This window comes from Branchiostoma lanceolatum, chromosome 3 (genome assembly GCF_035083965.1).
Source record: "Branchiostoma lanceolatum isolate klBraLanc5 chromosome 3, klBraLanc5.hap2, whole genome shotgun sequence".
Classification (NCBI taxonomy): domain Eukaryota; kingdom Metazoa; phylum Chordata; class Leptocardii; order Amphioxiformes; family Branchiostomatidae; genus Branchiostoma; species Branchiostoma lanceolatum.
In genome coordinates, this window is record NC_089724.1 from 2,395,073 (window position 1) to 2,407,280 (window position 12,208).

Consider the following 12,208-nt stretch of genomic DNA (forward strand, 5'->3'; position numbering starts at 1 on the left):
AGAACAAGTAATAATTGGATCATTGCTGGCATAACAGCCTAGTAATGAAAAGGCTTATCTTTTCATAATTATAAATGGCAAATCAATCTCAATGTTCCTGACGGTCTACTTGCCCTGTTACGTCAGCAGAGGGCCACCCTTCAAAAGTCAACATCATTAATTACTATAGTGGGATTATTATTGAGGCTGACCATAGATATGAACTAAGGTGTACGGAATTATCCAATTGCTCGAGTATCTGTTATCTTGCATATCTTACTATACCTGGATGTCTAACCTTCATCGTGGTTCCAAGTGATAATATAAGCACAGATGCCTAAATAACGTAGGAAAAGGAAAAGTTTTCACAATATTTATTGTTGTGTGAAACACAAAAATCTGGATACATGACATGTACTTGCTATTCTCCATACAATGTTTACAGTGTGGGATGCAACCAACTGTATATGTTAACTCACTGTCATCCTCACACAGTAAAAGAGTAGACTGTTTTATAGTTTTGATATGATGACTGCAGACTGCTTAATAGCATTATCGTGAAGAAAGCTATCACTTTCAAGAATAAGAAATTGTATTTCATGCTCACTAAGAAAAGTGAGTTTGTAAAAGACAACACTTTTCTAACATCAAATGTTCCAGGTAGGCTATCTTAGATGGTATGAACACGGAGAAAGCTGCAGTTTTTCAGGAGGCGGTCTTCGCGGGTTCTACATCGTCCACAGCCTCCTCGTACCATCTGTGGAGGCGGTGACGGCGCAGGACGGAGATGGCGCCGGCCTCCAGGCTGGTGGGGGTCACGCCCAGGTCCTCCAGACCGGGAACTCCTGCAGTCGTCTCGTCCGTGTGGTGGTCCTGGAAAGAGACACGATTATGCAACAACTGTCTGGTGCACTGCATATGTATATTGAAACAACAAAAAGATTTGCTGCCCCCTAGCTTCCATCTGAGACATCTTTAAAATGTGCACTTAAATGCAATATTCTAAATTGTATACTGAATTGTCTCTAGTATTTTATTGTTGTATTTCAATGTAATTGTAATGTTTAGTGATCCGCAACATCAGCTTGGCTGCCTGGCACTCCACTATGTATTGTCTCGTTGCAATTTTCAATAAAGAATAAAGATTATGCACACTTTAAACAGAGGTTCAAATAAACAGTGCAAATGAACTAAGTCCACATTTTGTTGACATTCTTAATGCCATAGCCTTATCTTTCTAATGGTTTTCTATTCACTAAGAATCTCGCAGGCAACACACCCGAATTGTCCTTCTACAGAGGTTTTACAACATATGTGAGCACATAAAAAGAATGACTTGTTACACTCCACTAATTTAAAAAAATGCAATTAATCTAAAACGTCTCTGAAAACCATTGCTAAGTTAAAGCCTATGCTGTGCCCCCCTACGTGCTGATTAGGGGGGCACAAAATCCCCATGTTTCTTCGGGAACCCAATAACAAAATGATCATGAGTACTACAGGACTGGTGCTAACATAAAAGGGCAACCAAAAATCCAGACTTAAATCTTTCCTGAGATCACTAGTTTCACTGGTTTCTCAGTCCATCACAGTTAAATCATTTCATACAGTTCTCTAATGTTGAAAGAACAAACAGGGCCCAAGTTGCCGAGTTACCAATGAAAGTAATATTGCTTGTACAAGTATAATAACGTACCCTGATGACCTGGTCTCTGGTTAGGAGCGGCGTCCACTTCAGCTCACCAAACCTGGCTGCAATCCTGGGGACACAAACATAGGGGATGGATAACAGAATCACTCTAGGAGAGGACAATGCAGTGTAAGTAATACTACTAATAGTTCACTGTTGTCTAGCTCGCTATATTATAAATGAGTCTGTGAGCTCTAAATTACATTTTGGGCTGCACTATGGCTGCTGTCATCTCCATCACTGTTGTACTTTCAGGGATCAGCCAATGTTTGTAGGTCGTCGAACCCTGCCCAAAGTGACAGACTAGATTTTCTGGTGAAAAATACACTTGACTCTGGCATTTCTGAAATTCCGCAACATTCTGGCGATCAACAAATTCTGCCGAAAGTCGTTGGCAGTTTCATGCCGGCTTTAGCAACCCTACCTGTGCATGACAAGTTAGGAGGCTGTAAACTTTCAGGCTATTGTTGAGGGTTCTTGTCCTTAGCTGGTGACTGACTATATATAAAAGAAACACCATTAATTTTCAAAAAAGTTGTTGTCTTTTGTACTTACATGTACAAGAACTTTGGGTAAGGGAAGATGAAGGGGGTCCGGTGCATGACTCGGTAGATATACTCCACCATGTCGTACAGGTAGTATCTGTTGGGCCTGTGGAAGACAGAAAACAGGTTGAGATTTTAGACCGCAGGATTAGAGCCAACAGAAGAACAACTGAAGGATTGTTGATGAATAGTGCAATCCATGGCCACTGTTGTTTGTTGTTCTTGCAACATTCAATATGTCTCATTATGTATAATTAGCATTTGCATTTCATCACCTTAATTTCTGAAAGTTCTTTATTTACAATCACATATTCAACAAGAGCTGATGTTTCAATGACTCAGTCTGTTCAGGGCAATTCTGATTTCATTAACTTGATTATCTATTTATTCCTGACTGTTGCCATCGTGCTCATATGTTTGTATGTAACCGCTGAACTCATGTAGACTTGCCCTACTCTTTCGAGTGGCTGTCAACACATGTTTGTATGTGGAACTTTTCATCTCACCACAAAATCCAGGATTGTGTGAAACACATTTAAACCTTTTTCTCTGCTATAAAGACAGAAAAAGTAAACTTCTGACATACCCCACGAGCTCATATGTCTTTCCCTTGGTGTCCCGCTCTTTGGCAGCATTGATAATCGCACTGGCTACGTCTCCCACCTGTGGAGTAAAAAGTTATCAGCATTAAATTCAAGTCTTGTCTAAACAAATAATTCAGCTATTCTTCTTCTTCTGGCTTAGATAAATAGCTGACCCATGCCCTGCATGCTACTTTAGAGGTTCATCAGTTCTTAGGTGCCCATGCCCCGTCTTACTGTCTTACTAAAGAGTATTTGGTTATCCGGGCAGGTGTAGACAGTCAAGCCATTCAGTGGTATTCATTACACTGCTAGTGCCATTCCTTTTGCTTCCAATGGCAATTCCACTTACAGCTTGTTCAGTACTACTGCTGACTCTCTGCGTGCCTGCAAAGCTGGTGTGTTACGCTGAAGGGCGGTTATACCGGCTACATTGATACAGAATTCGGTACAAGGCAAATTCCCTACATTATTTATGGTACTTACGTAGACGGGCTGCCGTATGGTCTTCTTGCCCCAGCTGATGAGGGGAACACCTCCGAACGCACTCAGGTCTGTGTGTGGAAGGAAAAAAAAACAACTACCTGAGCCAAAATTTACCTGAGCCATGTTATGAACCCAGGTAGACATGATGTAAGACCATAATCTAGTAATTGTAACCCGCCCTTCATGAAAGTGGAATAGTCCAAGAGAGCCTCATTTTGAGAAATACCCATGCTGTCATTCCATGTGTTGGAATCCTGGGGGTCAGGGAATAAACCATGTAGCTCCACAATCTCTGTATCTGTGTCCAATGACCTCAACATCGGTCCATAACAAGCCATCTGGAAGGCATCTAAAAAATCACAACTGCCACGTCTAAATATCTAAGGAGAAGAACTGTAGGAGTGTCTGCTTACTGGCGTAGTAGTTGAGGAACCTGTCTTCCCTGCCGAACATCTGGGCAGGGCGCAGGATCGTGGCGTCTGGGAAGGCCTCCTTCACCGCCTCCTCTCCTTCATACTTTAGAGGAATAGAAAAGGTGTCATACATGTACTTTGAGTTTGTATTTGTATTTATTGACAATGAAAGACAAGTCATTACACTGGGTCAGCCTAGGCAGCTTTCGCTGGTAACGGCTGACCCACAAATACAGATGAACATACCGTAAGATCATTGAAGTATCAACACTGATGTTTTACCAATGCAGTTTTGTATAGCTATATTTTGCTATAATTGTACATGCTACCATGTACATGACTTTATGTCATGCCTGGGCCTGATACGGGTGTTCCGGACCGTGTGATAACTATCCGGATCACATAGGGTTCGGAAGTGTTATCACACAGGCTTCCATAGAATATTTCGAACGCATTTCGAGCGCGCCGGTTGTGCGGCCGTCGGAAATTCGAATACCGGATTCGGAGATTGGAATCAATGTTGCTACAGTTTCTTGTTCGAGGACACAAAACTCCCTCAACTTCTGGCGCATTCCGCATTGAAAGGTGTGTTTTTGCGGGTGGGTATGACCAAGGTATGACCAAGGTATAACACGGTACGGCCGTCGGGCGATCCGACCCGCGGTCGGGCTGGTACCTCGGGTGATACGGAATACCCCGTGTTGTATTCTATATTTTTGTACACAATTGTATACGCATAGGGTAGTCTGTTTTCAGGGAATACAATTCATAATATATAGAGAGACCTTTCTGCATCACACCAAATATAAAGTATACATGATAGGAAGCTGCACGTTGCTTTCTGACATCACTAGTCAACTCATATATCTTCAAGCATAAACTAGAGCAGTTTCAAGTGTAATTTTAAGAAAACGTGAAAGAGAATTATATCACACAGGACTGCTTACTATAACTGTATAGGAGTCATAACCTAGGACCAAGTCTTTCAGTTCTCCTATGCTTAATTCTCCTCCACTTGCCAGTGCAGTTTTCCAACACTTTTGTGTATACGAACATGTACATGTATACACACATGGTAGTCTGTTTTCAAGAATACATAATATGTATAGAGACCCTATTGTACATGTAGTACTGTATCTTGACACATGCACATTTATGCCCACTAATCAAACATATACATGTACGCATTCCTAGGCTTAATTTTCTCTCACTTGCCAGACCCAGTTATGACACAGACAAGCTCTCCCCAGTACAGAACCATTGCAGTTTTCCAACACTTTTGTGTATAAAAACATGTACATGTATACACACATGGTAGTCTGTTTTCAAGAATACATAATATGTATAGAGACCCTATTGTACATGTAGTACTGTATCTTGACACATGCACATTTATAATGCCCACTAATCAAACATATACATGTAACCATGAAAGTTAAGTAAACAAGCTAGAAATTAAAGCAAGGAAGTTCTGTATAGCTTTCTGAAATTGCTATATACAGAAGATTCATGTTTATAAAAAAAGAGAATCATAGAACTGGTAATAACTGTATGAGGAGTCATAACCCAGGACCGAGCCTTGCGGTATCCTAGGCTTAATTCTCCTTCACTTGGCAGGTACAGTTCTGATACAGACTCTCCCCAGAACTGAACCAAAGCAGGCCCTGTGCTCCGGACAAACCCTGAAGCACGGGACGCCGCATGACGGTTGCTCTAGCACTCTGTGTAGGCAGGTGGACCATGGGAAGGTCATGTGACACTCAGCAGCCAATCAGGCCGTGAGGAGTCACATGACCCGTGACCAATAGGGTCAAGGTGCCACACCTCTGTTCAAGTGCATTATTTCCCTTAAAGTTTGCTGTGTACATGTAGATCTATCATGGTATTGTTTTTGGTATTATTGAAGGAAAAAAACAACAATTTTAGAATCCCTACTAGTAACTCAGATTAAGTACAGTAACTTGCTTGATTTCATTACAATCAACTGTATATCAAAAACTATCAAATGATTGCAGAATAGTTTGGATACGTATACACCTGTCCATACTGGTCATTTTTGTCTTATTCAATACTTAGCATACTTATAGTAAGTTATACATGAATAACATCTAACATGTAACCTCACCTTTGTTCTGTACAGTTTTGAGGGGCTGTTGGGATCTGCGTTGAGAGACGACACGTGGATCAGCCTCTCCACACCCTCCTCCTTACACAACTGGGCGATCATACGCGCAAAGTCAACATTTACCTTCTCGAAGTTGAAGTTCCTGATGTGAGAGAGAAAGTATGTGTTTTGAATCTAAGTATCTAAAAAATTGTTAGTTAGTACTACATAAAAGGTAACATTTTTCATCCAAATTTTTTATGATTTTGATTGTGGCAATACAATTTGCATTTACATGTAGTTCCTGATGTGGAAGAGGAAGCGTGTTCATCATGGAAAAGTTTTTAAAAGCTTGAAACATGGTAGTTTATTTTAGGAGATTTTCATGTAAATGTAAGTAATGTAGAAGTCATTTTCAAGCTGTCTATAATAATTCTAGGCACAGGGGAGCATATGCAAACTTTTAAAACTACCTGTAATAATTGTCAAACAGACTTGTGGAGAAGCCAAAGCAAAGGTAGGAATTTTAGTTTAAATAAAAAAGAAAAAGAAGACAGGATGGCTTAGAGTAGAGGACTGTTGATGATAAGTACGATAACTAACTTTGTCTCCCAGTCCCTGCCGATCAGGTTAATGACCACGTTGGAGTGTTTCAGCATCTTTCGGTACGACTCTGGGTCTCTCTCGTCAAGCTCCTGAATAGAGGAAAAAAGACACATGTTGTAGAATTATTACCTGCATCAAGAAGGTTACGTTAGGAAAATGGACATTTTCACTGAACTTTGACTTCACGGTGGCGGCAAGTGATTTACAGAACAGATGTGTAAAGAAATCATGAATAATAACAACAGTTTATTTCATGGTGATGATAAGTTCACCGTACAGAGGGGACCGTGAAAACAGTGGACATAAAGTTAAAAATATTACAGTCTGTGAAAGAAACAAAAATTACAGTATGTCTTTGTGTGTGTGTGTCTGTTTATGTGTTTGTGAACGGTACAACTCGGGACTTCAAATTCCAGCTGTTGTTGCCCGACATGTACACTACTGGAAAGGGTGGCAGGCCTTAGGACTTAAGCCGTGGTCCATTGTACTTGTCGAAAAGAGGAATTTTCCCGGTACAATGAACCTGTCAATATCATTACAGTACACAATTACAGTACAATTACTGTCTTCTTTGTCTAGACCATTGGAAATTGGCTCTACATTGAGTTAAACTGGTTTGAGATCACTATAACTTGTGAAGAAAAAATCAGGTCACTTATACCGAGAAGACGATCTGCCCTAGGTCTCCCATGGGTCTGAGGTACAGAGTGTTGTACCAGTCACATCTGTGGGGCACCACCATCTGGCTACCATCACGGCCTAAAGGAACAAACATGCAAAACATACAACACAGTCAGTACTAAATTGATGCAGACTTACACTGGGCACATAGTTAATATGTAACAATTGCCAAAATGAAGAATGCATGCCATCATTGCTTGCACCATTATTTCAATGAAACATTCTATCACAAAGCAGCAAAAATTTTCTTTCAGCAAGAACAAATTTGAAAAGAACAAAAATGATACCTCTGCAAACCTTGAAGAGTTTCATAACAACTGTCTCTAATAAGTGCTGCTGTTACTAGTATGTGGATATCTTACATTTATCGACAGAACATCAATAAGAGTAAGAAGAGAATCTAATTCTAACTATATACCGAGTTTGTTGATGACATATCGTCCTAGAAACCCGGTGCCGCCGAACACAGTGGCACAGATCCCGCTGAAGGAGGAACGACCCCCCCTGCCCCGGGGGGTGTGGGCACCGGTTGGGATGACGTTGTTGTGGACGCCACGGCTCTGCAGGACAGCGACCCCCGCTACAGGGCTCAGCTGGTGGCCTGTAAACAACAACAGTTGATTATTTGTTTGTGTGTGGCATTGTTGTGGACACCACGACTCTGCAGGACTGCCACCCCCGCTACAGGGCTCAACTGGTGGCCTGTTAACAAGAAAATATGTTTGTTTATTTGTTTGTGTGTGTGGACATCCCGGCTGTGCAGTAATGCCACACTATAGGGATCAGCTGGTGGCCTGTAAACAGCAACAGGAGTTTGTTTGTTTGTTTATTTGTGTGTGCGTTGTTGTGGACACTGGCTATGTAGGACTGCAACCCCTGCTATACTGTATATGTATTTAGGCTCAGCTGGGGGTCTGTATTAAAGTGAAAGTGTAAAGAACAACAGGTGTTTGTGTGTGTTCTAGATACTGTAAATTCATTCATTCTTGTGTGGGGATTTAATTTTGCGGTGGAAAAGGAAGGGATTATTTTGTGGTGTTTCAAGTTCATGGTTGAAACCATTTTTAGTATATTAGTAATACATGAGTGGAAACCTCTTAAAGTGTTATCACAGTGTCATTCATTTGCTGTGGAGAGGTTATCAAAAAAAACAAAAAACGCAGAAATAAAACCAACACAAAAATTTGAGCATTAAACATATCTATTGTTGTGGACTGCTACACTTGTTATGATTTCAGCTAGATCATGCCCAGATGAGAATTCTTTGTTTGACTTTGACTGTTGTAAAGTTTGTAACTGTTTTATCACCATACATATCAGTTTAAGTCAGACTTTAATGAATGTAGCTCGCAAAGCACATATCGGATGAGTAAAAGACCTTGCGCTCTGACTTCCAGAAATCTTTGAATCTGATGATAGTACACCTCAAATGCACAAGACCCCCTTCCCCTCGCTATCGGACCCCCTCCCCCTTCTCAGCTGTTGCCCTTCCCAGTGAAGGGCAACAAGGACCGCTTTGTTTTGGGCGGCGTTACTGAGTTTTTGGGACTCACAGGAAGTTGACACTTCACGCAAATATTTCAGTGCGGGATCTAAATTCATATTCTACCTAACAACATACTCCTTGATGCATAGAATAGAGAATATTTACCTGCCAAACCGGCACTTCTGACCACCAGAATGGCCGCCATTTTCTTCTCGCAGCCTTCAGTCAAACTCTCGTGGATTCTCGCGAGAATGGTGAAGATAGAAACAAAATCATAAAAAGAAATCAATTATGTTGCCGATTTTTTTTTGTGATATAAAAATGATAGTCAATAAATGGCCAATAAATGCGTTTTTTTCTCACTTTTTAAAGTATTTGTTACAAACCAAGTTGTAACCTTTGACCCTAACGTCACTGTTACCTGACCTCGCAGAAGCGTCTCGAAATTTTGCTTTCGCTTTTCTTGCAAAATTACATGTTGTATTTGAATATAAATTTACAAATATTACAAGATTAACTTCCAGCGAGAATCGCGAACCAGGAGAGCCTGTGATTGGGACGTAGTAAGGAACTATTTCGCCGAAAAGGTTGGTTGTTGCCTTTGTTCATTCACTTCCGTGGTGACATGGGGAGGGGGGCAGAAATAATTTTGTGGTAAAATTATAATATATGCATCTTTACCACCTTGGTCATGTGAAAATACCTTTTTTTCTTTAAATAGATTTTAGATAAAGCTACATTGCACTAGCGTCGTTCTGTATACAAATCATTTGCACACAATTATGTAACTCTTGTTTTGCCATATTGATTCTCCAATATACCGAGTACTACAGAGCAGAAGTAGAGTAAAGAAATTCAAGAGTAGAGTTCAATCTCGATAGAACTTAGTTAGAAGTGTACATTGATAACGATAATGATACACATATATTCTTCAACTCTGTATTAAAGTAGCACTGTTTTTACCACTTTTTCTAACTCAAGAAGGGACAGTGTTTGATTGGTCGCCATGTCGTACATGCTGCCACATCTGACCAATGGCTGGCAGGTGGACCAGGCCATTCTGTCGGAGGAGGACCGCGTGGTGGTGATGCGGTTCGGCCACGACTGGGACCCCACCTCCATGAAGATGGACGAGACGCTATACTCCATCGCCGACAAGGTACGGCACATCAGGCTCTTTTAACGAACTTATTGATTATCTTGATTATTATGATATTGTAAATGCAGAAAAGTTTGCGTTGGTTTTATCAGCCTGGTTTTATGTTCATCTTCATGTTTTTTTAAACCACCGCAATAGGTTTTTGCCTTCCTACCCCCTTGTCTAGATCTACTATTGTCTCAAACGTGAACCTAAGACTACCGCGAACACTCCATTTTCTTCCTACCGCAAAATCAAAAGCATACAAACTTAAATGCATTTACAGAAGTAGGAAATGTGAAGGCCGTACCATTGTATATACAACAAGCAAACAAAAGAACAAGCAAAATGTGATGTCATTATATACAAAAATTTGCCACTCTTTGTACTGGCCATTCCCTCACAGCTAGTGCTTGGCTACCCCAGCTTTAACATGTTGTACAGACTTAGCCTCTACTATTCAGTATTTGGTGTTTGACTCAATGACTGTTTTAGAGAAATAACTGCCTTTGCAATTGTGTGTTTCGATCTTGCATGTTGCTTGAAGAGGTATATCATACTATAGTATAGTCGTATGTATATTGGAGTATCATGAATTGTAAATATATTAACTACACAGGTGGCATGCTTCATGAAAGGTCCAAAATTAGCCATGTTGCCATTGTGATGAATGAAGTAACATTATATGAAAAATTGCGAGCATGTTTCTGTATGTAACAATGTATTAGTTCAAGGATGGGCGGGCGAGTTTGTGGGGATATATCAGAGCCCCGCCTCCCGAGGAGGTTGTTGGCGAGTACCAAGGACTGACCATTATTTCCTCTCCCTTGAGGCAGAGGTGCTATAACCAACCTGGGATCTGGTCTCAGCCAATGGAGAGCCAGACTTTATGCTAGAGCACCTCTGCCTCAAGGGAGAGAGGTGCTCTAACTAACTTTGGCTGTGTATGTGGATTTCAAACAGCAAAATACCCGCTCCTGATTGGCTAAGGACAGATGGCTGTGCTCTAATGTCTTTTCTTGTCTTATCATCTTTAAGATCAAGAACTTTGCGGTGATCTACCTGGTGGACATCTCAGAGGTGCCGGACTTCTGCAAGATGTACGAACTGTACGACCCGTGCACGGTCATGTTCTTCTACCGGAACAAGCACATCATGATCGATCTGGGCACCGGAAACAACAACAAGATCAACTGGTCCATCGAGGACAAGCAGGAGATGGTCGACATCATCGAGGTGGTTTACAGGGGAGCCAGGAAGGGCCGCGGTCTGGTGGTGTCACCCAAGGACTACTCAACCAAGTACAGATACTAATGTTTACCGACAGGGGTCACCCAAGGACTACTCAACCAAGTACAGATACTAATGTTTACCGACAGGGGTCACCCAAGGACTACTCAACCAAGTACAGATACTAATGTTTACCGACAGGGGTCACCCAAGGACTACTCAACCAAGTACAGATACTAATGTTTACCGACAGGGGTCACCCAAGGACTACTCAACCAAGTACAGATACTAGAAATCACAAATAGGGATCTTGTGGTGTCACCCAAGGACTACTCGACCAGGTACAGATACTAGAAATCACAAATAGGGGTCACCCAAGGACTACTCAACCAAGTACAGATATTAGAAATCACAAATAGGGATCTCGTTGTGTCACCCAAGGACTACTCAACCAAGTACAGATACTAGAAATCACAAATAGGGGTCTCCCAAGGACTACTCAACCAAGTACAGATACTAATCATGAATGTTTACCAACAGGGGTCACCCAAGGACTACTCAATCAAGTAAAGATAAAACTCAAATCCAGAATACTAATTTGTTACCACACAGGAAAACTTCAAAGATCTCTCCATCAAGTGCAGATTGAAATATTTGCCCTGTAGCCTTTTGTTCTAAATGTATAACTTTGATATCACATAAAACCCAATGCATAGGATTAACTTACAATTATGTCTGTACAAATACATGTAAGAACAAATATGGCCATGTTTTTTTCCATCTACTCTTTTTTAGTAGTAGGCTAATTTTCAACGGGGTGGTTCAAAGCATTGTCTCAGACGACTAGTATGATGTCAAGATTGTCAAAGCAAGTCAATCATGTAAACTCACTATCAAATACACAGTCAGTGAAGATAGTTGTTTTTTCTAGGATATTTTGGAACAGAAATCTGAGAACTGTCACTTGATGCTGTTGGTCACTTGGTGTATTTATAATGGCATTAAAAGACAGGACCAGAAGTTACACCAATAATCTAAACATGCAGGGAAAGTTAGGAAAGCAATGACCATACAGTGGCTATACATGTATTTTATTGAAATTAGAGTATAGCTTATGTTTGCAATAGTGACGTTTCTAAACGGTATTTTTAGTTTTTATTGTTTTCATGTATTAGTAAATGTAATTGAAGATAAGGGTTACAAACAGTTGTCTCATTCATAATGTCTCATTTGCCATAAATATTTAAGATTAAAAGAAAGCCAAGTTAA

The 12,208-nt window shown here is 40.7% G+C and overlaps 2 protein-coding genes across 6 annotated transcripts; one reads left to right on the plus strand and one right to left on the minus strand.

Moving 5' to 3' along the window:
- Nucleotides 1-338: 338 nt before the first annotated feature.
- On the minus strand, nt 339-8,829 carry LOC136429690 (NADH dehydrogenase [ubiquinone] 1 alpha subcomplex subunit 9, mitochondrial-like). Of its 2 annotated transcripts, XM_066419630.1 has the most exons (12): nt 8,737-8,809; nt 7,727-7,787; nt 7,504-7,625; nt 7,066-7,163; nt 6,402-6,493; nt 5,820-5,961; nt 3,695-3,797; nt 3,282-3,349; nt 2,801-2,877; nt 2,225-2,320; nt 1,676-1,739; nt 339-852 (listed from the first exon to the last, which is right to left on the minus strand). In XM_066419630.1, exons 1-12 carry the CDS (start codon nt 8,774-8,776, stop codon nt 685-687), a joined length of 1,131 nt encoding a protein of 376 aa, XP_066275727.1. In that variant the 5' UTR covers nt 8,777-8,809; the 3' UTR covers nt 339-684. The 2 variants fall into 2 exon arrangements, with proteins under 2 accessions (XP_066275727.1, XP_066275726.1); XM_066419629.1 differs by lacking the exon at nt 7,727-7,787 and having other exon boundaries at nt 7,504-7,686; nt 8,737-8,829.
- A 143-nt stretch (nt 8,830-8,972) lies between these two features.
- On the plus strand, nt 8,973-12,208 carry LOC136429699 (thioredoxin-like protein 4A). Of its 4 annotated transcripts, none has more exons than XM_066419646.1 (4): nt 8,973-9,158; nt 9,553-9,730; nt 10,748-11,010; nt 11,281-12,208. In XM_066419646.1, exons 2-4 carry the CDS (start codon nt 9,578-9,580, stop codon nt 11,291-11,293), a joined length of 429 nt encoding a protein of 142 aa, XP_066275743.1. In that variant the 5' UTR covers nt 8,973-9,158; nt 9,553-9,577; the 3' UTR covers nt 11,294-12,208. The 4 variants fall into 4 exon arrangements, with proteins under 4 accessions (XP_066275743.1, XP_066275742.1, XP_066275740.1 ...); XM_066419645.1 differs by having other exon boundaries at nt 10,748-10,984; nt 11,193-12,208; XM_066419643.1 differs by lacking the exon at nt 11,281-12,208 and having other exon boundaries at nt 10,748-11,272.

What these genes read in the sequence shown, in the direction of transcription:
- LOC136429690 (XM_066419629.1), bottom strand. Translation starts at nt 8,776, where the DNA reads ATGGCGGCCATTCTGGTGGTCAGAAGTGCCGGTTTGGCAG. An exon ending in GTTCCTCAACTACTACGCCA is followed by an intron (nt 3,350 to 3,694) that starts GTAAGCAGACAC and finishes TTCCACACACAG; the next exon opens with ACCTGAGTGCGTTCGGAGGT. An exon ending in CCATACGGCAGCCCGTCTAC is followed by an intron (nt 2,878 to 3,281) that starts GTAAGTACCATA and finishes TTTACTCCACAG; the next exon opens with GTGGGAGACGTAGCCAGTGC.
- LOC136429699 (XM_066419646.1), top strand. Translation starts at nt 9,578, where the DNA reads ATGTCGTACATGCTGCCACATCTGACCAATGGCTGGCAGGTGGACCAG. An exon ending in TATACTCCATCGCCGACAAG is followed by an intron (nt 9,731 to 10,747) that starts GTACGGCACATC and finishes ATCATCTTTAAG; the next exon opens with ATCAAGAACTTTGCGGTGAT.